General features: G+C 59.2%; 1 protein-coding gene across 1 annotated transcript; it reads left to right on the top strand.

Moving 5' to 3' along the window:
- The first annotated feature begins 8 nt into the window (after positions 1-8).
- LOC113460776 (uncharacterized) lies at positions 9-25,465 on the top strand. Its single transcript, XM_074531032.1, has 21 exons — positions 9-118; positions 1,673-1,915; positions 4,010-4,182; positions 4,246-4,466; positions 4,530-4,687; positions 4,781-4,869; positions 4,953-5,172; positions 6,494-6,704; positions 7,413-7,543; positions 7,616-9,805; positions 9,881-9,997; positions 10,504-10,614; positions 10,694-10,721; positions 10,799-10,879; positions 11,068-11,642; positions 14,528-14,681; positions 17,815-17,993; positions 18,966-19,234; positions 21,632-21,843; positions 23,232-23,350; positions 23,929-25,465. The coding sequence occupies exons 1-21, from the start codon at positions 26-28 to the stop codon at positions 24,052-24,054; spliced, it is 5,700 nt and encodes a 1,899-aa protein (XP_074387133.1). The 5' UTR covers positions 9-25; the 3' UTR covers positions 24,055-25,465.
- Positions 25,466-26,252: the final 787 nt, after the last annotated feature.

A 26,252-nucleotide genomic window follows, 5' to 3' on the forward strand; every position in this document is an offset into this window, starting at 1 on the left:
GGCGTGGCTAAGGGCGTGGTAGATAATGGGCGTGGTATTGGGGGCGTGGCCACAACCGGAGGCAGGACGGGACTACAGCTCCCGACAGCCCCCGCGCGGCGATGATCACGTGACGCGGGTGAGAGGTGGGGGTCTGGGGGGCTGTGGGGGATATGGGGACACACGGGGGCCTATGGGGACACAGGGGAGATATGGGGACTATAGGGCAGAGGGGGGATATGGGGAACAGGGGGGATATGGGGGCACAGGGGGGATATTGGGCGCAGGGGGAATGTGGGGGATATGGGACACAGGGGGGATATGGGGGCAGAGAGGGGATATGGGTACAGGGGAATATGGGGGCACAGGTGGCTATGGGGGATATGGGGGCACTATGAGGGTGCGGGGCACACGGGAGCTGGAGGGATGTGGAGAAGCTCTAGGGGGGCTCTATGGGGTATAGGGGTCACAGGTTATAGGGGCTGGGGGGCTCTATGGGGTATAGGCGACAGAGGAGCTTTAGGGGCTGGTGGACTCTGGGGTATAGGGGCTGGGGGCTCTATGGGGTATATAGGATTTAGGTGCTGAGTGCTCTATGGGGTATAGGGGGTCACAGGATCTTTAGGGGCTGGTGGACTCTATGGGGTTTAGGGGCTGGGGGCTCTATGGGGTATATAGGATTTAGGGGATGGGGGCTCTATGGTGTTCAGGGGATTTAGGGGTTGTGGGGCTCTATGGGGTATAGAGGATTTAGGGGCTGTGGGGCTGTATGGGGTATATGGGATTTAGGGGCTGGGGGCTCTATGGTGTTCAGGGGATTTAGGGGCTGGGGGCTCAATGGTGTTTAGGGGATTTAGAGGCTGGGGGCTCTACGGGGTATAGGGGGACACACAAGAACTGAGGGGAGCTATAGGGGGTGGGCTATGCTGGTCCAGGGGGGGCTACCCCACCCCTATAGGATCCATAGGGAGCCCCACACTTGGGCTGGGGGCTGAGGTACCTGTGGCACCCTGAGGGGGGGGGTACCTGTGGCACCCGGGGAGGACCGAGGGTACCCATAGCACCCTTGGGGGGTACCTATGGCACCCTTGGGGGTTACCCAGAGCCCCCCAGAGCATCCCGAGGGTACCTACGGCATCCTTGGGGGCGGGCGTACCTGTAGCATCCTTTTGGGGGGGGGGGCTGCCCCCGGAAGTCCTTCCTCCGCAGGAAGAGCAGCCGCTGTGCGGGGGGGGGGCCGGGGGGATGCTTCCACCCCCCCCCAGATTTCGAGGACCCCCCCAATTAACCCCGCTGCCCTTATTAATTACATCCTCCCCCCCTTCTCCGATTGCCCCCCCCCCCGCCCGCCCCATCGAAGCCTCTTTGTCTCCCTCGCAGGTCCCCCCCCGCGGGGGAGGGGGTGACGCGGCCACCGCCGGTGCCACCCGAGGGGGGGGGGGACACCCCTAAAATCGAGGTGACCCCCCCCGGACCCCCTAAACCACCCCCGGACACGCGGCCCCCTCCCCTCCTTCATCCATAGGGGCTGGCGAGGGGGCGGCGGCGGAGGCGGGGGGGGGCGGGGGGTGACCCCCTAAAATTTTCGGGCGGGTTTGGGGGGGGGGAAGTGGGGACAACCATGGCCGCCGATCTGGGGGACCCCAAAACTCCCGCGTCCCCCCCGGCCCCCCCAAAACGCTTCTTCCGCAAGAGCGTGGAGGTGCTGGAGGAGGAGGAGCGGGGCGAGCGCGGCGGCGACCCCGGCCCGCGGGGCGACCCCCGGCTCGGGGGCGGCGAGGAGGGCGAGGAGGAGGCGGAGATGAAGGCCGTGGCCACCTCGCCCGGCGGCCGCTTCCTCAAGTTCGACATCGAGCTGGGGCGCGGCGCCTTCAAGACGGTCTTCAAGGGCTTCGACACCGACACCTGGGTGGAGGTGGCCTGGTGTGAGCTGCAGGTGAGCCCCGAGCCGGGGGGAAGTCGTGGGGGGGGAGTTTTGGGGGGGTTGGGGGTCGTGAGTTGGTGGGTAGGAAGTGAAATTGGGTTTTTTTAGGGTTATGGGATGGGGAGGAGGAGGATGTATGGTGGGTTCTTGGGAGGCTTTGAGGCTCTTTGGGAGATGGAGACACCCCAGAATTCATCATGATCCCCCTGATTGGCCTCTCAAGTTGGCGTTGAACTTCTTCCAAAGCCGTGAGTGGCTCCTCAAACTCAGGTTGAGGCTCTTCTGATGTCAGTGATCCCCAAAATCCACCCTTGACTCCCACAGTTGGTCCTTTGAGCTCACCTTAAAGCTCTCCCAAACCCCAAAATTCATCATGAACCCCCTGACTGGCCCCACAAATTGATGTTGAAGCCCTTCCAAAGCTGTGATTGGCTCCTCAAACTCAGCTTGAGGCTGTTCTGATATCAGTGATCCCCAAAACCCTCTCTTGACTCCTATAGTTGGTTCTTTGATCTTATCTTGAACCCCTCCCAAAGACTGGGACACCCCAAAATCCATCATGTACCCTCTCAAATTCATCATTGGCTCCTCAGATTGATGTTGAAGCCCTTCCAAAGCTGTGATTGGTTTCTCTAACTCAGTTTGAGGCTGTTCTGATATCAGTGATCCCCAAAATCTTCTCTTGAATCCCACAGTTGGTCCTTTGAGCTCACCTTGAATCCCTCCCAAACTCAGACACCCCAAAATCCTCATGAACCCCTTGACTGGCCCCTCAGATTGATGTTGAAACCCTTCCAAAGCTGTGAGTGGCTCCTCAAACTCAGCTTGAGGCTGTTCTGATATCAGTGATCCCCAAAATCCACCCATGAACCTTTCAGCTCACCTTGAGCCCCTCCCAAAGACGAGGACATCCCAAAATTCATCGTGAACCCCCTGACTGGTCCCTCAAATTGAGACCCCAAAATCACCACGAACCCCACAGCTGACCCCTCTGCCACCTGTGCACCCCACGGCCACCCCAAATCCCATCAATTCCCCCCAAACTGAGCTGCTTGTCCCCCAAAGTGCTTTGCTACCCCCTGAAACTGGGGATGAGGATGATGATGATGGAGTTTGGGGGTGAGGATGCTGACCCTGAAGTTGGGGATGATGATGAGGATGCTGTCAATGACCCTGAGGTTTAGGGATGATGATGATGATATTGGGGTTGGGGGATGATGATGATGACGATGATGGCCCTGGAGTTTGGGGATGATGGTGACGATGATGATGATGATACTGGAGTTGGGGGATGATGATGATGCTGCTGATGCTGTCAATGACCCCGAGGTTTAGGGACGATGATGATATTGGGGTTGGGGTATGATGATGATGACAATGACGATGATGATGATGGAGTTGGGGGATGATGATGATGATGATGATGATGCTGATGCTGGCAATGACCCCGAGGTTTAGGGAGGATGATGATGACAACAACAACAGCCCTGGAGTTTGGGGATGATGGTGACGATGATGATGATGATACTGTAGTTGGGGGATGATGATGATGATGCTGCTGTCAATGACCCTGAGGTTTAGACATCAGGATGATGATCCTGGGGCTGGAGAATGATGATGAAAACAATGATGATGATGATGATGATGATGATGATGATGATGATGATCCTGGGGTTGGAGAATGATGATGAAAACCATGATGATGATGATGATGATGATGATGATCCTGGGGTTGGAGAATGATGATGAAAACAATGATGATGATGATGATGATGATCCTGGGGCTGGAGAATGATGATGAAAACAATGATGATGATGATGATGATTATGATGATCCTGGGTTGGAGAATGATGATGAAAACAATGATGATGATGATCCTGGGACTGGAGAATGATGGTGAAAACAATCATGATGATGATGATGATGATGATGATCCTGGGGTTGGAGAATGATGATGAAAACAGTGATGATGATGATCCTGGGGCTGGAGAATGATGATGAAAACAATGATGATGATGATCCTGGGGCTGGGGGCTGCTGATGCTGACCCTGGCACCCGGACCCAACACCGCTGCCCGACTTTGGGGTGTGTCTGTGCCCCCCAGGACCGCAAGCTGACCAAGGCGGAGCAGCAGCGCTTCAAGGAGGAGGCCGAGATGCTCAAGGGGCTGCAGCACCCCAACATCGTCCGCTTCTACGACTCCTGGGAGTCCTCGCTCCGCGGCAAGAAGTGCATCGTCCTCGTCACCGAGCTCATGACCTCGGGCACCCTCAAGACGTGAGTTGGGGGCGCGGGGGGGACACCTTGGGGGGTCCTGGCGTGGCTGACGGGACCCCACAGGTACCTCAAGAGGTTCAAGGTGATGAAGCCGAAGGTGCTGCGGAGCTGGTGCCGGCAGATCCTGAAGGGGCTGCACTTCCTGCACACGAGGACGCCGCCCATCATCCACCGCGACCTCAAGTGCGACAACATCTTCATCACCGGCCCCACCGGCTCCGTCAAGATCGGCGACCTGGGGCTGGCCACGCTCATGCGCACGTCCTTCGCCAAGAGCGTCATCGGTGAGCGCCGTGGGGACCTCAGGGACGCCCCCTGAGGGCACCCCCTGACCGCCCACCCCACAGGGACCCCCGAGTTCATGGCCCCCGAGATGTACGAGGAGCGCTACGACGAGTCCGTGGACGTCTACGCCTTCGGGATGTGCATGCTGGAGATGGGCACGTCCGAGTACCCCTACTCCGAGTGCCAGAACGCCGCCCAGATCTACCGCAAAGTCACCAGTGTGGGTGTCCCACCGCCCCTGAGACCCCCAAACCTCCCCTGAGACCCCCAAATCTCCCCTCAGAGCCCCCCAAGTCACTGTGTCCCCCCACAGGGCATCAAGCCGGCGAGTTTCCACAAGGTGACGGACCCCGAGGTGAAGGAGATCATTGAGGGCTGCATCCGGCAGAACAAGGCTGAGAGGTGGGGTGGGGTTGGGTGGTGGTCTGGGACCCCTGTGGCCCCCCAGGACTGACCACACTGACCACACACCCCGTCCATGCCAGGCTGTCCATCAGGGACCTGCTGGACCACGCGTTCTTCGCCGAGGACACGGGGCTGCGCGTGGAGCTGGCCGAGGACGACGCGGGGCTGGACCCGGCGCTGGCGCTGCGGCTCTGGGTGGAGGACCCCAAAAAGCTCAAGGGCAAGCACAAGGACAACGAGGCCATCGAGTTCAGCTTCAACCTGGAGGCTGATGTCCCCGAGGAGGTGGCCTATGAGATGGTGAGGAGTGACCCCAAAAATCCGCAGGGTTGGCCCCTGATTGGTCTTGATTCTCCCCAAATGCAATGAACTCTCAAAAATTGGGGTGTTGTTGGGGTGACATCCCATGGGGATGTCACAAGCTCCAGAGATGCCACCACAATCCATGATGCCACCAGCCATGGGGATGTCCCAAAAAAAACCACCCCAAAAAGCAGTGACAGCTCAAAAGCTACCCAGGAACCCAAGAGTTGGTGCCTCCAACTCTTCTTGAGCCCCTTCCAGAACAAAAGTCACCCCAAAATTCATCCCTGAACCTCACCTTGAACCTCTTCCCCAAAATTTATCCTGGAACTTCACCTTGGACCTTTCTCAAACCGATATCCCAAAATTTATCCTGGAACCTCAGCTGGAACCTCTCCCAAAACTAATGACGCCCCAAAATTCATCACTAGACCTTACCTTGAACCTCTTCCATAAAATTCATCCCTAAACTTCATCTTGAACCTTTCCCAAATCTGATACCCCAAATTTCATCCCTGAATCTCATCTTGAACCCTCTCCTCCTAAATTGATCCCTAAACCTCACCTTGAACCTTTCCCAAAACTGATACCCCAAATTTCATCCCTGAATCTCACCTTGGAATTCCCCAAAATTGATCCCTAAACCTCACCTTGAACCTTTGCCAAATCTGATATCTCAAAATTTATCTTGGAACCTCAGCTTGAACCTCTCCCAAAACTGATACCCCAAATTTAATCCCTGAATCTTACCTGGAACCTCTCCCCCAAAATTGATCCCTAAACCTCACCTTGAACCTTTCCCAAAACTGATACCCCAAATTTCATCCCTGAATCTCATCTTGAACCCTCTCCTCCTAAATTGATCCCTAAACTTCAACTTGAACCTTTCCCAAAATTGATACCCCAAAATTCATCCCTGAATCTCATCGTGAACCCTCTCCCCCAAAATTGATCCCTAAACCTCACCTTGAACCTTTCCCAAAACTGATACCCCAAAATTCATCTTGGAACCTCTCCCAAAACCAATGACACCCCAAAATTCATCCTTTAACCTCACCTGGACCCTCTCCCAAACTGACATCCCCCAAAATTCCCTCTAGAATGACACCCCAAAATTCATCCTTTAACCTCACCTGGATCCTCTCCCAAAACCGACACCCCCCAAAATTCCCTCTGGAATGACACCCCAAAATTCATCCTTTAACCTCACCTGGATCCTCTCCCAAAACCGACACCCCCCAAAATTCCCTCTGGAACCAACCCCAAGCCCCCCCAGCTCTCGGTGCCCCCCCTGGACACCCCAAATTCCCTCTCTCAGGTGAAATCCGGGTTCTTCCACGAGAGCGACTCCAAGGCCGTGGCCAAATCCATCCGGGACCGGCTGGCGCTGGTGAGGAAGACGCGGGAGAAGAAGCAGGCGGAGGGCAGGGGGGGCCCCGAGGGCCGGGGGGGCCCCGAGAGCGAGGACACCGAGGTGGATCAGCACGTGAGGCAGCAGCTGCTGCGGGAGCAGCCCCCGCCCGGCCCTGGTGAGACCCCAAAACTGCCCCTGGACCCTCTAAATGCCCCCTAAAACTGCTCCAGACCTTCAAACTGCCCCCTAAAACTGCCCCCAGTGCCTCCAAAACTGCCCCTGGACATCCAGAACTGTACCCAGACCCTCAAACTGCCCCCTAAAACTGCTCCAGACCCTCAAACTGACCCCTAAAACTGCTCCAGACCTTCAAACTGACCCCTAAAACTGCTCCAGACCCTCAAACTGCCCCCTAAAACTGCTCCAGACCCTCAAACTGCCCCCTAAAACTGCTCCAGACCCTCAAACTGCCCCCTAGAACTGCCCCCAGTGCTCTCAAAACTGCCCCTGGACACCCAGAACTGTACCCAGACCTTCAAACTGCCCCCTAAAACTGCTCCAGACCCTCAAACTGCCCCCTAAATCTGCCCCCAGTGCTCTCAAAACTGCCCCTGGACACCCAGAACTGTACCCAGACCTTCAAATTGCCCACTAAAACTGCCCCCAGTGCCTCCAAAACTGCCCCTGGACACCCAGAACTGCCCCCAGGCCCTCCAACTGACCCCTAAAACTGCTCCGGACCCTCAAACTGGCCCCTAAAATGGTCCCAAACCCCTCAAAAGTGCCCCCAAAACTGCCCCCCTTGTACCCCCAAACTGCCCTCAGCCCCCCCAAACTGCCCCCTGCCCCCCAGCAGTGACCCCCCCTTGCTCCCTCCCCACAGCCGAGGGGGTCCCGGACAATGTCCCCCCCCCGGATGTCCCCGGTCCCTGCAGTGTCACCGGAGCCCCTGAGCAGCTCTGGGGGTACCCGCAGGGAGCCCCGGATGGGGTGTCCCCCCCTGTGCCACCACCGGTAAGTGCCCCTCACACTGGGAGGGTCCTGGGGGGCGTCCAGACCGCCCTGGCACTGCCCTGTGTCCTGCAGGTGACCCAGGGGACCGAGGGGACAGCAGAGGATGGCACCGGAGGAGCCACCACGGAGCCACCCGGGCCTGAGGGGGAGCCCTGTGGCTGTGGCGGGGGGTCGGTGACAATGGGGACACAGCCACAGGTGGCACCTGGGGCACCGGGGCCGGGGATGGCACCGAGAGTGGCAGCAGGGGTGGCACTGCCTGCTGCGGGGGTGACGGCAGCTCCTGGAGTGTCACCAGCGCAAGGGGTGCCACCTCCTGCTGGAGTGCCACCGGCCTCGGGGGGGACACCAGCTCTGGGGGTGCCACCTCCTGCTGGAATGCCACCAGCTCCAGGGATGGCATCAGCTCCAGGGGTGCCACCAACTCTGGGAGTGACACCAGCCCAAGGGATGCCACCAGTCCAAGGGATGCCACCAGCTCTGGGGGTGCCACCTCCAGCCGGAATGCCACCAGCTCCAGGGGTGACACCAGCCCAAGGAATGGCATCAGTGCCAGGGGTGACACCAGCCCAGGGGATGGCATCTGTGCCAGGGGTGACACCAGCCCAGGGGATGGCATCAGCTCTGGGGGTGCCACCTCCAGCCGGAATGCCACCAGCTCCAGGGGTGACACCAGCCCAAGGAATGCCATCCATGCCAGGGGTGACACCAGCCCAGGGGATGGCATCAGTGCCAGGGGTGCCACCAGCCCAAGGAATGGCATCAGTGCCAGGGGTGACACCAGCCCAAGGAATGCCATCCATGCCAGGGGTGACACCAGCCCAAGGAATGGCATCAGTGCCAGGGGTGACACCAGCCCAGGGCATGGCATCAGTGCCAGGGGTGACACCAGCCCAGGGGATGGCATCAGTGCCAGGGGTGACACCAGCCCAAGGAATGCCATCCATGCCAGGGGTGACACCAGCCCAGGGGATGGCATCAGTGCCAGGGGTGACACCAGCCCAAGGAGTGCCATCCATGCAAGGGGTGACACCAGCCCAGGGGATGGCATCCGTGCCAGGGGTGACACCAGCCCAAGGGATGGCATCAGTGCCAGGGGTGACACCAGCCCAGGGCATGGCATCAGTGCCAGGGGTGACACCAGCCCAAGCGATGCCACCTGGTCCAGGAGTGCCACCCCCAGCTGGGGTGCCACCACAGTTGGTCCCCATGGTGCAGCTGCAGCCAGGCCCTGGAATGCCACCAACAGCCCCTGGGATGCCACCAGCCCAGGGGATGCCACCAGGTCCAGGAATGACACCAGGTCCAGGAATGCCACCACAGCCAGTCCCCACCATGCAGCCACAGCTGGTGCCAGGGATGTCACCAGCACCAGGGATGCCACCAGTGGTGGGGATGTCACCAGCTCTGGGGGTGCCACCACTGTCCGTCATGACACCAGTCTTGGGGATGTCACCGGCCCCGGAGATGCCACCTCCATCCATGATGCCACCAGTCCAAGGGATGCCACCTCCGTCTGTTATGCCACCAGTCATGGGGGTGTCACCAGCCCCAGGGATGCCTCCTGCCCAAGGGATGCCACCACCATCCATGATGCCACCAGCCTCAGAGATGCCACCACCATCCATGGTGCCACCAGCCATGGTGATGCCACCAGCACAAGGGATGCCACCAGCACAAGGCATGCCAGCTCCACCCATGATGCCACCAGCCCAAGGGATGCCAACTTCATCTGTGATGCCACCAGCTCCAGAGATGCCACCACCATCCATGATGCCACCAGCCCAAGGGTTGCCACCAGCCCCAGAGATGCCACCACCATCCCCAATGCCACCAACTATGGGGATGCCACCAGCCCCAGAGATGCCACCACCATCCCCAATGCCACCAGCCATGGGGATGTCCCAAGCTCCAGAGTTGCCACCACAATCCATGATGCCACCAGGCATGGGGATGTCACAAGCCCCAGAGATGCCACCACCATCCCCAATGCCACCAGCCATGGGGATGTCCCAAGCGCCAGAGTTGCCACCACAATCCATGATGCCACCAGCCATGGGGATGTCCCAAGCCCCAGAGATGCCACCACCATCCCCAATGCCACAACCCCTGATGCTCCCTGGCCCTGAGGACCCCTCGGTGCCCGCTGAGGCCGCGTCCCTGCTGCGTGTCCCCGATGTCCCCGATGTCCCCGGGCCGCGTGCCCGGCAGCGCCGCGCGTCGTGCCAGCGCCCTGCCCGCTTCCAGCTGACCGTGCTGCAGGTCAGGGCGGGGCTGGGGGCTGGAGGGCAGCGTGGGGACATCCCTGCACGGTCACAGAGTGTCACCACCCCCCAGGTGTCCTCAGCTGGGGACAACACGGTGGAGTGCCAGCTGGAGACCCACGACAGCAAGATGGTCACCTTCAGGTTTGACGTGGACGGGGATGCGCCCGAGGACATCGCCTGCTACATGGTGACCCCCGAGCTGTCCCCTGTCCCCAGCCCGTGTCCCCTTCCCAAACCCATGTCCCCCTCTCAATCTGTGTCCCTCTGTCCCCAGCCTGTGTCCCCTTCCCAAACCTGTGTCCCCCTCTCAATCTGTGTCCATGCGTCCCCAGCCCGTGTCCCCTTCCCAATCTCTGTCCCCTGTCCCCAGCCCGTGTCCCCTTCCCCAGTCCATGTCCCCTTCCCCAGCCCATCTCCCCCTTCCCAATCTCTGTCCCCTGTCCCCAGCCTGTGTCCCCTTCCCAAACCCATGTCCCCCTCCCCAATCTGTGTCCCTGTGTCCCCAACCCAGGTCCCCTTCCCCAGTCTCTGTTCCTGTCCCCAGCCCGTGTCCCCTTCCCAAACCCGTGTCCCCCTCCCCAGTCTGTGTCCCCATGTCCCCAGTCCATGTCCCCTTCCCCAATCTCTGTCCCCCTCCCTAATCTGTGTCCCCCCAAATCATGTCCCCCCTCCCAACCTGTGTCCCCCTCACAGGTCGAGGACAACTTTGTCCTGGAGGGGGAGCGGGACAAGTTCGTGGAGGAGCTCAAGGCCATCGTGGAGCAGGCACGGGGGCTCCTCGGGACCCCCGCCCCGGACCCCCAGGTGCTCCCCCTGTCCCCTCATCTCACCCATCCTCCCACCCAGACCCCCCCGCTGACCCCCCAAATGTGTCTCCCCTCAGGTGGGACCCCTGGAGCCACCAGCGGGTGGTGAGTAGTGGGGAAGGGGTGGGGAGGGGGCTGGGGTCGGCCCCCCCCATACCCACTGACCCCTCTTCCCCCACCAGGGGAAGGACCCCCCCAATCGTCACCCGTGGGGCGCTGGAGGTTCTGCATCAACCAAACCATCCGGAACCGCGAGGCCACCGGTGCGTCCCCAGGGCTGGGAGGGGACACGGAGCTGCCACCACCCCCCTGGGGCTGGGGGTGTCACCCCGGCCTATCCCTGATGGGGGTGTCACCCTTACCCATCCCTAACGGGGGTGTCACCCTCACCCCATCCCTAATGGGGGTGTCACCCTCACGCATCCCTAACGGCGGTGTCCCCTCTCTGCAGGCCCCGGGGGACCCCCACCTGCCCGGAGAGCCCTGGGGACATCCCAAGGGGGTCCCCAAGAACAGGGGACAAACAAGAGCGGAGCATCAGAGCAGGACGGGCCAGGGGGGCCGGAGATGGCGGTGCCCAAAGCCCAGGACCTGGATGTCCCCCAGGGCCAGGAGTCAGCTGTCCCCAAACGGGAGGAGCTGGGTGTCCCCCAGGCTTTGGGGACAGCTGTCACTGGTCCCCAGGAGGTGGCTGAACCCACAGGACCAGAGGGGATCAACCCCGAACCCCAAGATCTGGGGGCTCCCCAAGGCTCAGGACTGAGTGTCCCCAGCCCTGGACACCCGGACGTGGCTGTCCCCAAACCTCCAGAGCTCAATGGCCACCAAGAGCCCCTCGTCCCTAGGGACACAGAGCCAGATGTCCCCCAGGAACAGGGGACAGTCACTGCCCCATTGGAGCAGGAGGGACCCAGGGAACCGCCCGAGCCCACGGAGCCGGACGTGTCCCAAGAGCCAGGTGACCCCCAAGGACTGGGGACATTTGTCACCGGTGCCTGGGGGCAGGAGGGACCCCCGGGACCAGAGGTGAGTGTTCCCCACCCCAAGAGCTGGACACCCCTGAGCCGCAGGTGTCCTCCGGTCCCCAAGGTCTCAGTGTCCCTCAAGGACCAGGGGCTGCTGTCCCCATCCAACTTTGGTGTTCCCCATCGCCAGAACTTTGGTGTTCCCCAAACCCCAAGACCTCAGTGTTCCCCAAAGACCAGGAATGACTGTCCCCAACCCCAAACTCCCTGTCCCCCAAACCCTGAGTCCTTGGTGTCCCTGACCCCAAACCCCAATGCCCCAATGACCCCAGAACCCCAGCCCCAAGGCCTTGATGACCCCCAATGCCCCAATGACCCCAGAACCCCAGCCCCAAGGCCTTGATGACCCCCAATGCCCCAATGACCCCAGAACCCCAGCCCCAAGGCCTTGATGACCCCCAATGCCCCAATGACCCCAGAACCCCAGCCCCAAGGCCTTGATGACCCCCAACTCCAAGACCCCAATGACCCTAAACCCAAACCCCCACGCTCCTGATGTCCCTTTAACCTCAAGATTTCAGTATCACCAAAAGGGCCTGGTGACCCCAAACCCCCAACCTCAAGACCCTGATGTCCCTCAAAACCTTGATGACCCCAGCCCCCAATGTCCCCTCAGTCTGTGGTGTTCCCCAAAATCCCAAAGCTCAGTGTCCCTAAACCTTCAACCCCCAGACCCTGCAGACCCTGTTGTACCCTGGCCATGCTGAGGCCCCGTTCCCGTTGCTCTTCTGATTCTCATTCCCATGCCCATTCCCATCATCATTTCTGTTTCCATCTTTATTCCCGTATTCCCATTCCCAATCCTGTCCCTGTTCCCATTCCCATCCCCATCCCCATTCTCAATCCCATTCCTGTCCCTATTCCCATATTCCCATTCCCGTCCCTATTCCCATATTCCCGTTCCTGTTCTTGATCCAATTCCCATATTCTCATGTTCCCACCCTCATTCCTATTCCCAATCCTGTCTCCATTTCCATATTCCCAATCCCGTTCTCATTCCCAAATTCCCATTCCCAATCCTGTTCCCAATCCCATTCCCATTCCCATATTCCCATATCCCCACATCCTCACGTTCCCACATTCCCATTCCCGTATCCCCACATTCCCATATCCCCACGTTCCCATTCCCACATTCCCACATTCCCATCCCCATATCCCCACATTCCCATCCCCATATCCCCACGTTCCAATATTCCCATATCGCCACGTTCCCCTATTCCCATATCCCCATATCCCCACATCCCCATTCCCATATTCCCACATTCCCATTCCCACATTCCCATCCCCATATCCCCACATTCCCATTCCCATATCCCCACGTTCCCATATTCCCACATTCCCATATTCCCATATTCCCATATTCCCATATTCCCACATTCCCATCCCCATATCCCCACGTTCCCATCCCCATATCCCCACATTCCCATATTCCCATATTCCCATATTCCCATATTCCCATATTCCCATATTCCCATATCCCCACATCCCCACATTCCCATTCCCATATCCCCACATCCCCATTCCCATATCCCCACATCCCCATTCCCACATTCCCATCCCCATATCCCCACATTCCCATTCCCATATCCCCACGTTCCCATATTCCCACATTCCCATATTCCCATATTCCCATATTCCCATATTCCCACATTCCCACATTCCCATCCCCATATCCTCACGTTCCCATATTCCCATATCCCCACATTCCCATCCCCATATCCCCACATTCCCATATTCCCATTCCCATATTCCCACATTCCCATTCCCATATCCCCATGTTCCCATTCCCATATTCCCATCCCCATATCCCCACATTCCCATTCCCATATCCCCACGTTCCCATTCCCACATTCCCATCCCCACATCCCCACGTTCCCATATTCCCATATCCCCACATCCCCATCCCCATATCCCCACGTTCCCACATCCCCACGTTCCCACATCCCCATTCCCATATCCCCACATCCCCATATCCCCACATCCCCATTCCCATATCCTCACATTCCCATCCCCAAATCCCCACGTTCCCACATCCCCATTCCCATATCCCCACATTCCCATATTCCCATATCCCCACATTCCCATTCCCATATTCCCACATTCCCATTCCCATATTCCCACATTCCCATTCCCATATCCCCACATTCCCATTCCCATATTCCCACATCCCCATTCCCACATTCCCACATTCCCACATTCCCACATTCCCATCCTCATATCCCCACGTTCCCATATTCCAATATTCCCATATCCCCACATTCCCATTCCCATATCCCCACGTTCCCATATTCCCATATCCCCACGTCCCCATCCCCATGTCCCCACGTTCCCATATTCCCACATTCCCACATCCCCATTCCCATATCCCCACATTCCCATTCCCATATCCCCACGTTCCCATATTCCCATATTCCCACATTCCCACATTCCCATCCCCATATCCACACATTCCCATTCCCATATCCCCACGTTCCCATTCCCACATTCCCATCCCCATATCCCCACATTCCCATCCCCATATCCCCACGTTCCCATATTCCAATATTCCCATATCCCCATTCCCACATTCCCACATTCCCATTCCCATATCCCCACATTCCCATTCCCATATCCCCACATTCCCATTCCCACATTCCCATCCCCATATCCCCACGTTCCAATATTCCCATATCCCCACATTCCCATTCCCATCCCCACATCCCCATTCCCATATTCCCATATCCCCACGTTCCCATATTCCCATATTCCCACATCCCCATTCCCACATCCCCACATCCCCATCCCCAAATCCCCACATTCCCATATCCCCACATTCCCATCCCCACATTCCCATCCCCACATTCCCATCCCATATTCCCACATTCCCAACCCCGTTCCCGCCCGCAGGCCGTGCCCCCCGCCCGCCCCCCGCCCGGGGCTGCCTCCTTCCCGCTGGGGCTCTGCCCGCGCCTGCGCAGCCCCCGCAAGGGCTGGGGGCGCCGCATCAAGAGCTGGGCCCGGCGCCTGCGCCCCCCGTCTGGGGGGGGAGACCCCCACACAGGTAAGGACAGGGGGACCCCAAAACCCCTGGGGAAACCCACGGCCCATCTGTGCCCTCCCCCCGTACACCTAAACCCCATCTGTGCCCCCGTACCCCTATATCTCATCTGTGCCCCTCCTGTACGCCTAAACCTCATTTATGAACCCCCTGTACCCCTAAACCCCATCTCTGCCCCCCATGTACCCCTAAATGCCATTTGTGCCCCCCACGTACCCCTAAACCCCATCTGTGCCCCCATGTACCCCTAAATGCCATTTGTGCCCCCCACGTACCCCTAAACCCCATATGTGACCCCCCCGTACCCCTAAACCCCATCTGTGCCCCCCATGTACCCCTAAATGCCATTTGTGCCCCCCCGTATCCCTAAACCTCATTTGTGAACCCCCTGTACCCCAAACCCCATCTGTGCCCCCATGTACCCCTAAATGCCATCTGTGCCTGCCTCAGACCCCTAAACCTCATTTGTGAACCCCCCGTACCCCTAAACCCCATCTGTGCCCCCCATGTACCCCTAAACCCCATCTGCACCCCCCTATACCCCTAAACCCCATCTATGCCCCCCCTGTACCCCTAAATCTCATCTGTGCCCCCATGTACCCCTAAACCCCATCTGTGCCCCCCCATGTACCCCTAAATCTCATCTGTGCACCCCCATGTACCCCTAAACCCCACTTTGTTCCCCCCATTCACAGCCTATCATGTAACCCCCATGGGACCCCCTTGTACCCCCCATTTACACCCCCATGTACCCCCCATTTACACCCCCTGTGTGCCCCCCACGTACCCCTAAACCCCATCTGTGCCCCCATGGACCCCTAAACCCCATCTGTGCCTGCCTCAGACCCCTAAACCTCATTTGTGAACCCCCTGGTACCCCTAAACCCCATCTGTGCCCCCATGTACCCCAAAATGCCATCTGTGCCCCCCCATGTAACCCTAAAACCCATCTGTGCCCCCATGTACCCCTAAATGCCATTTGTGCCCCCCCATGTACCCCTAAATGCCATTTGTGCCCCCACGTACCCCTAAACCCCATCTGTGCCCCCATGTACCCCTAAACCCCATCTGCACCCCCATGTACCCCTAAACCCCATCTGTGCCTCCCCACGTACCCCTAAACCCCATCTGTGCCCCCATGTACCCCTAAATGCCATTTGTGCCCCCCACGTACCCCTAAACCCCATATGTGACCCCCCCGTACCCCTAAACCCCATCTGTGCCCCCCATGTACCCCTAAACCTCATTTGTGCCGCCCCCATGTACCCTAAACCCCATCTGTGCCCCTCCTGTACCCCTAAACCCCATCTGTGCACCCCATGTACCCCTAAATGCCATTTGTGCCCCCCCGTACCCCTAAACCCCATCTGTGCCCCCCATGTACCCCTAAATGCCATTTGTGCCCCCATGTACCCCTAAATGCCATTTGTGCCCCCCCATGTACCCCTAAATGCCATTTGTGCCCCCCCATGTACCCCTAAATGCCATTTGTGCCCCTCCTGTACCCCTAAACCCCATCTATGCCCCCATGTACCCCTAAATGCCATTTGTGCCCCCCGTACCCCTAAACCCCATCTGTGCCCCCATGTACCCCAAAATGCCATTTGTGCCCCCCACGTACCCCTAAACCCCATCTGTGCCTGCCTCAGACCCCTAAACCTCATTTGTGAACCCCCTGTACCCCTAAACCCCATCTGTGCCCCCCATGTACCCCTAAGTGCCATTTGTGCCCCCCCATACCCCTAAACCCCATCTATGCCCCCCCCGTACCCCTAAACCCCATCTGTGCCCCCCATGTACCCCTAAACCCCATCTGTGCCTGCCTCAGACCTCTAAACCTCATTTGTGAACCCCCTGTACCCCTAAACCCCATCTGTGCCCCCATGTACCCCAAAATGCCATCTGTGCCCCCCATGTACCCCTAAACCCCATCTGTGCCCCTCCTGTACCCCTAAACCTCATTTGTGAACCCCCTGTACCCCTAAACCCCATCTGTGCCCCCCATGTACCCCTAAACCCCATCTGTGCCCCTCCTGTACCCCTAAATCTCATCTGTGCCCCCCATGTACCCCTAAACCCCATCTGTGCCCCCCATGTACCCCTAAACTCCATCTGCACCCCCATGTACCCCTAAACCCCATCTATGCCCCCCCGTACCCCTAAACCCCATCTGTGCCCCCCATGTACCCCTAAACCCCATCTGCACCCCCATGTACCCCTAAACCCCATCTGTGCCCCTTACCTGTACCCCTAAATCCCATCTGTGCCTGCCTCAGACCCCTAAACCCCATTTGTGAACGCCCTGTACCCCTAAACCCCATCTGTGCCCCTCCTGTACCCCTAAACCCCGTCTGTGCCCCCATGTACCCCTAAACCCCATCTATGCCCCCCCATGTACCCCTAAACCCCATCTGTGCACCCCATGTACCCTAAATGCCATTTGTGCCCCCCCGTACCCCTAAACCCCATCTGTGCCCCCCAAGTACCCCTAAACCCCATCTGTGCCCCCATGTACCCCTAAATCTCATCTGTGCCCCCCATGTACCCCTAAACCCCATCTATGCCCCCCCATGTACCCCTATATCTCATCTGTGCCCCCCACATACCCCTAAACCCCATCTGTGCCCCTCCTGTACCCCTAAACCTCATTTGTGAACCCCCTGTACCCCAAACCCCATCTGTGCCCCCCATGTACCCCTAACCCCATCTGCACCCCCATGTACCCCTAAACCCCATCTGTGCCCCCCATGTACCCCTAAACCCCACTTTGTTCCCCCCATTCACAGCCTATCATGTAACCCCCATGGGACCCCCCTTGTGCCCCCCATTTACACCCCCATGTACCCCCATTTACACCCCCTGTGTGCCCCCCCGTACCCCCATTTACACCCCCATGTACCCCCCATTTACACCCTCGTGTGTCCCCCCGTACCCCCATTTACACCCTCATGTACCCCCATTTACACCCCCATGTACCCCCTATTTACACCCCCTGTGTGCCCCCCCATACCCCCATTTACACCCTCATGTACCCCCATTTACAACCTCGTGTGCCCCCCATTTTCTGCCCCCCCATTTCCCTCTGTACCCCATTCACCCCCCCACGCCCCCCTCACTGACCCCCCCTGTCCCACAGAGGAGCCAGAGGAACTCGGGGACCCCTCACGGCGAGGGCACTGCCAGGTGGGTGTTGGGGGACCCCAAAATCCCCGAGGGACCCCCCCCCCCAAAACCACCCTAGACACCCCAAATCTGCCCAGGGACCCCTCCAAGCTGTCCAGAGATCTCCAAACTGCCCCAGGGACCCCCCAAACTGCCCTAAGGACCCCCAAACTGCCCCAAGGGCCTCAGAACTACCCCAGGGACCCCAAACTGCCCCAAGGACCCCCCCCAAACTGGCCCAAGGAATCCCCAAACTGCCCCAAGGACCCCCCAAACTGGCCCGAGGAATCCCCAAACTGCCCCAGGGACCCCAGAACTACCACAGGGACCCCAGAACTGCCCCAGGGACCCCAGAACTACCCCAGGGACCCGCAAACTGCCCAAGGATCCCCCCAAACTGCCCCAAGGATCCCCCAAACTGCCTCAGGGGCCTCAGAACTACCCCAGGGACCCCCAAACTGGCCCAAGGAATCCCCAAACTGCCCCAGGGGCCTCAGAACTACCCCAGAGACCCCAAATTTGTCCCAGGGACCCCACCAGCTGCCCCAGGGACCCCAGAACTACCCCAGGGACCCCCAAACTGCCCCAAGGACCCCCCCCAAACTGGCCCAAGGAATCCCAAACTGCCTCAAGGACCCCAGAACTACCCCAAGGACCCCCAAACTGCCCCAGGGACCCAGAACTACCACAGGGACCCCAAACTGCCTCAGGGACCCCCCCAAACTGGCCCAAGGAATCCCCAAACTGCCTCAGGGACCCCAGAACTGCCCCAAGGACCCCCCAAACTGCCCAAGGACCCCCCAAACTGGCCCAAGGATCCCCCAAACTGCCCCAGGGGCCTCAGAACTACCCCAGGAACCCCCAAACTGGCCCAAGGACCCCCAAACTGCCCCAGGGACCCCCAAACTGCCCCAAGGACCCCCCCCAAACTGACCCAAGGATCCCCCAAACTGGCCCGAGGACCCCCCAAACTGCCCCAGGGGCCTCAGAACTACCCCAGGGACCCCAAACTGCCCCAAGGACCCCCCCAAACTGGCCCAAGGACCCCCCCAAACTGGCCCAAGGACCCCCCCCCAAACTGCCCAGGGGCCTCAGAACTACCCCAGAGACCCCAAATTTGTCCAGGGACCCCCAAATCTCCTCAATCCCCCCCTTCACCCCCATCTCCTGTCACCCCTCTCTCCTCCCAGCCACCCCCCTGAGCCCCCCGACCCCGAGGGCGACTGGGGGGGCCCCAGCTCGGGCAGCGAGAGCGGGGGGCTGGGGGGACCCCCGCACCCCCCCGGGGCCCCCCTGCTCCCCCCGGGGTCCCCCGAGACCCCCCTGAGCAGCGATGGGGACTCGGAGCCCGAGGACGAGGCGCTGCGGGAGCAGCTGCGGCGGCTGCGGGAAAAGTGAGTGAGGGGCTTCTGGGGGAATTTGGGGGGTCCTGGGGAGGTTTTGGAGATCCCGTGAAGGGTTTTGAGGGTCTTGAGGATGTTTTGGGAGGGTTTTGGGGGGTCTTGAGGAGGGTTTGGGGACCCCTTGTGAGCCCCCAGGCACATCCAGGAGGTGCTGAAGCTGCCACTGTGACAGGACTGGGACTCTGGGGGGGTTTTGGGGGTTCTGGGAGGGTTTTGGGGGTCTTGAGGACCCCTTGTGACCCCTCCCTGCCCCCCCAGGCACATCCAGGAGGTGCTGAAGCTGCCAGTGTGACAGGACTGGGACTCTGGGGGTGTTTTGGGGGTCCTGGGGGGATTTTGGGGGTCCTGGGGAGGTTTTGGAGATCCCGGGAAGGGTTTGGGGGGTCTTGAGGATGTTCTGGGAGGGTTTTGGGGGTCTTGAGGAGGGTTTGGGGACCCCTTGTGAGCCCCCAGGCACATCCAGGATGTGCTGAAGCTGCCAGTGTGACAGGATGGGGACTCTGGGGGCGTTTTGGGGGTCCTGGGGAGGTTTTGGGGTCCTGGGGAGGTTTTGGAGATCCCGGGAAGAGTTTTGAGGGTCTTGATGATGTTTTGGGGGTTCTGGGAGGGTTTTGGGGGTCTTGAGGACCCTTGTGACCCCCTCCCTGACCCCACCTGGGCACATCCAGGATGTGCTGAAGCTGCCAGTGTGACAGGACTGGGACTCTGGGGGCGTTTTGGGGGTCCTGGGGGCGTTTTGGGGTTCATGGGGGGGTTTTGGAGATCCCGTGAAGGGTTTTGGGGGTCTTGAGGATGTTTTGGGAGGGTTTTGGGGGGTCTTGAGGAGGGTTTGGGGACCCCTTGTGACCCCTCCCTGCCCCCCCAGGCACATCCAGGAGGTTCTGGAGCTGCCAGTGTGACAGGACTGGGACTCTGGGGGCGTTTTGGGGTTCATGGGGGGGGTTTGGGGGTTCTGGGGAGTTTTTGGGGGTCTTGGGGAGGTTTTGGAGATCCCGTGAAGGGTTTTGGGGGTCTTGAGGATGTTTTGGGAGGGTTTTGGGGGTCTTGAGGAGGTTTGGGGACCCTTGTGAGCCCCAGGCACATCCAGGATGTGCTGAAGCTGCCAGTGTGACAGGACTGGGACTCTGGGGGGGTTTTGGGGGTCTGGGGGGGTTTTGGGGGTCCTGGGGCGGTTTTGGGGGTCCTGGGGAGGTTTTGGAGATCCCAGGAAGGGTTTTGGGGGTCTTGAGGATGTTTTGGGAGGGTTCTGGAGGGTTTTGGGGGTCTTGAGGACCCCTTGTGACCCCTCCCTGCCCCTCCCAGGCACATCCAGGATGTGCTGAAGCTGCCAGTGTGACAGGACTGGGACTCTGGGGGCGTTTTTGGGGTCCTGGGGGAGTTTTGGAGATCCCGGGAAGGGTTTTGGGGTCTTGAGGATGTTTTGGGGGTTCTGGAGGGTTTTGGGGGGTCTTGAGGAGGGTTTGGGGACCCCTTGTGACCGCCTCCCTGCCCCCCCCAGGCACATCCAGTGTGGCAGGACTGGGACTCTGGGGGGGTTTTGGGGTCCTGGGGTCGTTTTGGGGGTCCTGGGGGAGTTTTGGGGGGTTCTGGGAGGGTTTTGGGGGTCCCGGGAAGGGTTTTGGGGGTCTTGAGGATGTTTTGGGAGGGTTTTGGGGGTCTTGAGGAGGGTTTGGGGACCCCTTGTGACCCCTCCCTGCCCCCCCCAGGCACATCCAGGAGGTTCTGGAGCTGCCAGTGTGACAGGACTGGGACTCTGGGGGGGGGTTTTGGGGGTCCTGGGGGAGTTTTGGGGGTTCTGGGAGGGTTTTGGGGGTCTTGAGGAGGGTTTGGGGACCCCTTGTGAGCCCCAGGCACATCCAGGAGGTGCTGAAGCTGCCAGGGTGGCAGGACTGGGACTCTGGGGGCGTTTTTGGGGGTCCTGGGGGGGTTTTGGGGGTTCTGGGAGGGTTTTGGGGGTCTTGAGGATGTTTTGGGGGTTCTGGAGGGTTTTGGGGGTCTTGAGGAGGGTTTGGGGACCCCTTGTGAGCCCCCAGGCACATCCAGGAGGTGCTGAAGCTGCCAGTGTGGCAGGATGGGGACTCTGGGGGGGTTTTTGGGGGTCCTGGGGGGGTTTTGGGGGTCCTGGGGAGGTTTTGGAGATCCCGGGAAGGGTATTGGGGGTCTTGAGGATGTTTTGGGGGTCTTGAGGATGGTTTGGGAGGGTTTTGGGAGGGTTCTGGGGGGTCTTGAGGATGGTTTGGGGACCCCTTGTGACCCCCTCCCTGCCCCCCCCAGGCACATCCAGTGTGACAGGATGGGGACTCTGGGGGCGTTTTGGGAGTCCTGGGGAGGTTTTGGGGGGTCCCGGGAAGGGTTTGGGGACCCCCGTGACCCTCCCCGCCCCCCCAGGCACATCCAGGAGGTTCTGGAGCTGCGGGCACGGCAGGACCGGGAGCTGCGGGAGCTGCACCGGCGGCTCCGAGCCCTCAAAGAGGCCCGGGGGGACCCCCCGAAATGGGGAGGGGGCGGCGGGACCCCCCCCCAGCGAGGCCATGGGGGGTCCCCGCGGCGGCCACGGGGGGCCCGGGCACGAGGGAGGGGCCGGGGCGTGGCCCTGACAGGTTTGGGGGGAAAGGAGGGGATTTTGGGGGGCAATGGGGGGGATTTTGGGGGCTAGGAGGCGAATTTGGGGTACAAAGGGGGGATTTGGGGGGCTAGGGAGGGATTTTGGGGTGCAGCCGGGGATTTTGGGGGACTATGAGAAGATTTGGGGGGCTAGGAGGCGATTTTGGGTACAAAGAGGGAATTTTGGGGTGCAAAGAGGGGATTTTGGGGGCAAAGGGGGGATTTTGGGGGGCTAGGAGGGGTTTTTGGAGTGCAATTGAGGGATTTTGGGGGACTATGAGAAGATTTTGGGGGCAATGGAGGAATTTTGGGGGGCTAGGAGGCGAATTTGGGGTACAAAGGGGGATTTGGGGGCTAGGGAGGGATTTTGGGGTGCAATTGAGAAAGTTTGGGGGGCTATGAGAAGATTTTGGGGGGCAAAGGGGATTTTGGGGATCTAGGAGGGGTTTTTTGGGGTGCAATTGAGGGATTTTGGGGGGCTATGAGAAGATTTTTGGGGGGCAATGGAGGGATTTTGGGGGGCTAGGAGGCGAATTTGGGGTACAAAGGGGGGATTTGGGGGGCTAGGGAGGGATTTTGGGGTGCAATGGGGGGATTTTGGGGGGCTAGGAGGTGATTTTGGGGTACAAAGGGGGGATTTTGGGGGTCTAGGAGGGGTTTTTGGGTGCAATTGAGGGATTTTGGGGGACTATGAGAAGATTTTGGGGGGCTAGGAGGCGAATTTGGGGTACAGCAGGGGGATTTGGGGGGCTAGGGAGGGATTTTGGGGTGCAATGGGGGGATTTTGTGGTGCAAAGAGGGGATTTTGAGGTACAGAGGGGGGATTTTGGGGGTCGAGGATGGGATTTTCGGGGATGATGAGGGAATTTTGGGGTACAGAATTTGGGGTACAAAATTTTTGGGACGATGAGGGAATTTTGGGGTACAAAGGGTGGATTTTGTGGCGTAAGGAGGGAATTTTGGGGTACAAAGGGGAGATTTTGGGGTACAAAGGGTGAATTTTGGGGTACAAAGGGTGAATTTTGTGGCGTAAGGAGGGGATTTTGGGGCACAAAGGGGAGATTTTGGGGTACAAAGGGTGGATTTTGTGGCGTAAGGAGGGGATTTTGGGGTACAAAGGGGAGATTTTGGGGTACAAAGGGTGAATTTTGTGGCGTAAGGAGGGGATTTTGGGGTACAAAGGGGAGATTTTGGGGCACAGGGGGAGGTTTAGGGGTAAAAAGGTTTTGGGGTGCAGGGTTTTAGGTAAAAAAAGTAGGTTTTTGGGTGCAGGGAGGGATTTTGGGGGTGCAGGTTTTTGGGTAACAAAGGGGAGGTTTTGGGGTGCAGGGGCAGGTTTTTGGGGTGCTCTTCCCTTTTCCAAACTCTCCTCCCTCACCTGCAGAGGTCTCAGCCCCCTCCCCGGGCCCCCCGACACCCCCGGCCCCCCAAAAAAAGGGGCTCTTCACCGACGACCTGCACCGGCTGGTGGATGAGTGGGTGCAGGACACGGCCAGGGCCCAGGTGTGGTGGCTTTTTTGGGGCGCTGTGAGAACTTTTGGGGGGCTGGAGGGATCTTTTGGGGGAGGGCTGAGGGTCCTGAACCCCTTTTTTGGGGGGCTGGAGGGGCCCTGCACCCATTTTTGGGCGGCTGGGGGGATATTTTGGGGGGCCTGAGATGGTTATTAGGGGGGCTGGGGAGGGGGCCAAACTTATTTTTGGGGGTGATTTTGGGGGGGCTAGAGGGGCCCTGTTCCACATTTTTTGGGGGTCTGGGGATGGGTGGGAAGCTGAGAAGGTGTTCTGGGGTGGGTTGGGATTGCTTTTAGGGAGCTGCACCCCCTTTTTTGGGGGTGTGGGGGGCTATTTTGGGGGGGGGCTGCACCCCATTATTGGGGTGTCTTATTGGGGGTCTGGGGGAGATCATGGCTTGGGGGGAGATCTTGAACTCTGTTTTTTGGTGTCTGAGGAATTCCCACACTCGATTTTTAGGGGTTTGGTGGGCTGGGGGTTCTCTTCACCCTCTTTTTGGGGGTCTGTGGGTGGGGGGATCCCCAAAACCTGAACCCCCCCCTTTTTTTTTAACCCTTCCCTTCCCCCAGGCCACCTCCTCGTGGGTCTCCACCCTGCGCGGCACCCGCGGGACCCCCCGGAAATGGGGGGAGCTGCCCCCCCCCAAACCTGCCCTGCGTGGGGGGGGCAGCCCCCTCCCCCCGGGGGCCGAGTGAAGGGGGGGGGTCCCCCTCACTGAACCCTCAAAACACCCCCGATTTTGGGTCAAAACCCCCCATTTTCAGTCCCCCAAATCACTTTGTTTCACCCCCAAAAAACCCCCCTTGTTTTACCCGCCCCCATTGGGTGACCCCCAAATTTCCAGCCCTAAAATGGAAATTTTAGGGCTCGTTTCACCCTCGTTTCACCCCCAAATTCCCCTTTTTTGGGTCCTATAGTGAGACCGCTATCTCTGGCCCTAAAATTGCCTTATTTTGCCCTAAAATTCCCCCTTTTTTGCTGTCCCTGTGGGCTGAATCCACTTTTTGGTCTCAATTCACTCCTTTTTAGGATACTCAACCCTCCCCCCCCAATTTCTGGCCCCCAAACCACCTCATTTTGACCCTAAATCTCCCTTTTTGGCCCCAAAATCTCTGTAATTTATTCCACCCCCCCTTTTTTGGGCCATTCCCCCTTTGAAGGTGACTGCAGTTTCTGGTGCCCAAAATCTCTGCATTTCACCCCAAAACTCCCCTTTTTTGTGCCTGCCTATCCCAGTTTTCTGCCCCAAATCCCTCATTTTACCCCAAAATCCCATTTTTGGGCCTTTCCCCCTGTGCATGAGGTGACCCCATTTTTTAGCACCCAAATCACCTCATTTCACCCCAAAACTCCCTTTTTGTGGCCTTTCCCACCCTCTTTTTCACACCCCCTGAATGTGATGCCACTCGCTGGCCCCAAAATTGCCTTGTTTAATCCCAAAACCTCCTTTTTGGGCCTATCTCTCATTTTTTTACCCCTCCCACAACATTTTCCCCCCTTATTCCTCCCAAAATCACAGAATTTCATCCCAAAAAGTCTCTTTTAGGACCTGCCCTTCCCCCTCAGGATATCACCCCAGTTTTCAGCCCCAAAATCTCCTAATTTCAAACAAAAATCCCCTTTTTTGGGCCTTGTCACTCTTTTTGTCCCCACACAAAGTGTCCCCAGTTTTTAGCCACCAAACAGGCTCGTTTTGCCCCAAAACACAAACGGTTGAACCCCAGTTTCTCATTTATCCCAAAATTCCTTTTTTCCCTATCAAAACACTCCAGAGCCTCCCAAAATTCCCATTTTGTACCCAAATCCCTTCACAGGCCTGGAATTCCCCCCTCACATGACCTCAGTGGAGGGGAGTGGACTGTACTGGTTTTACTGGTGACCCATCCCCCTATACTGGTCATACTGGTGCAACAACCCCCTCTCATTCCTGTACCCTTCCCTCAGCCCATTTTTGGGTCATTTTGTCGTGTTTTCCTCTCATCTACCTCACCCCTTCACCAAGCCAGCAAGGTTATGGGGTGAATTCTCGGGTGTTCTGGTTCGAGGGGTTGGGGAAGGCGTTTGTTTTGCGGGGAAATTGTTAAAAAGCGCGAGAAAAAAAAAAAATCGTAAAATTTAAGAAATAAAAGCGTGGCTGGTGCGCGCCACTCCCAAAATGGCGGCCGGACCCGCCACACTCAACCTGGCGACGGTGGCGCCACGCCCAAGATGGCGGCCCCGCCCCCGCACACCCAACGGGGGCGTTCCGTCCTTCCCAAAATGGCGCCCTCGCCCTTCCCAAGATGGCGGCGCGACGCGGCCAAAATGGCGTCCGGGCCCCGCCCTCTCCCTCCCCGTTTCCGCGTTTGAATAAAACTTTCCCGGGCGGCCCGGAGCGCGCAGAGGCCGCGGCGGCGGCGGCAGCACCGGGCCCGGGGCCGGCAGCGGCGGCGGCGACCGGGCGGCGGCGGAGGAGCGGCCGCGAGAAGCGCTGGGCCTTGCCGGGGCGGGCTGCGGCCTAGTCGGGAGGTGGCGGTGGGGGGGGGCGCAGGCCTCGCGGCGTCCCGCAGGCCTCGCGGGGGTCCAGCCGGCCTTGAGGGGAAGTCGGCGGCTTTTTGGGGATCCCCGAAGCTTTTAGGGGATCCTGCGGGTCTCTGGGGTGATCTCGGGGATCTCACAGCGCGCGGGGAGGGGGGCGGCCGAGACCCCACGGACGCTGTGGGGGGACCCCGGGCCCTGCGGCGCTTTTGGGGGTCCCCACACGCTATAGGGGCTGGGGGGGACCCTGTGGGCGCGTTTCTGGGGGGCTTTTGGCCCTATAAAACCTCGGGGAGGGGGTCCTAGAGCCCTGGTGACCCTTGGAGGGGTCTCCTATCACCTCTAGACCCTTTTGGGGAGGTCTTAGGCCCTCATC

The sequence above is a fragment of the Zonotrichia albicollis genome, chromosome 34, assembly GCF_047830755.1.
Source record: "Zonotrichia albicollis isolate bZonAlb1 chromosome 34, bZonAlb1.hap1, whole genome shotgun sequence".
In the NCBI taxonomy this organism is placed as follows: domain Eukaryota; kingdom Metazoa; phylum Chordata; class Aves; order Passeriformes; family Passerellidae; genus Zonotrichia; species Zonotrichia albicollis.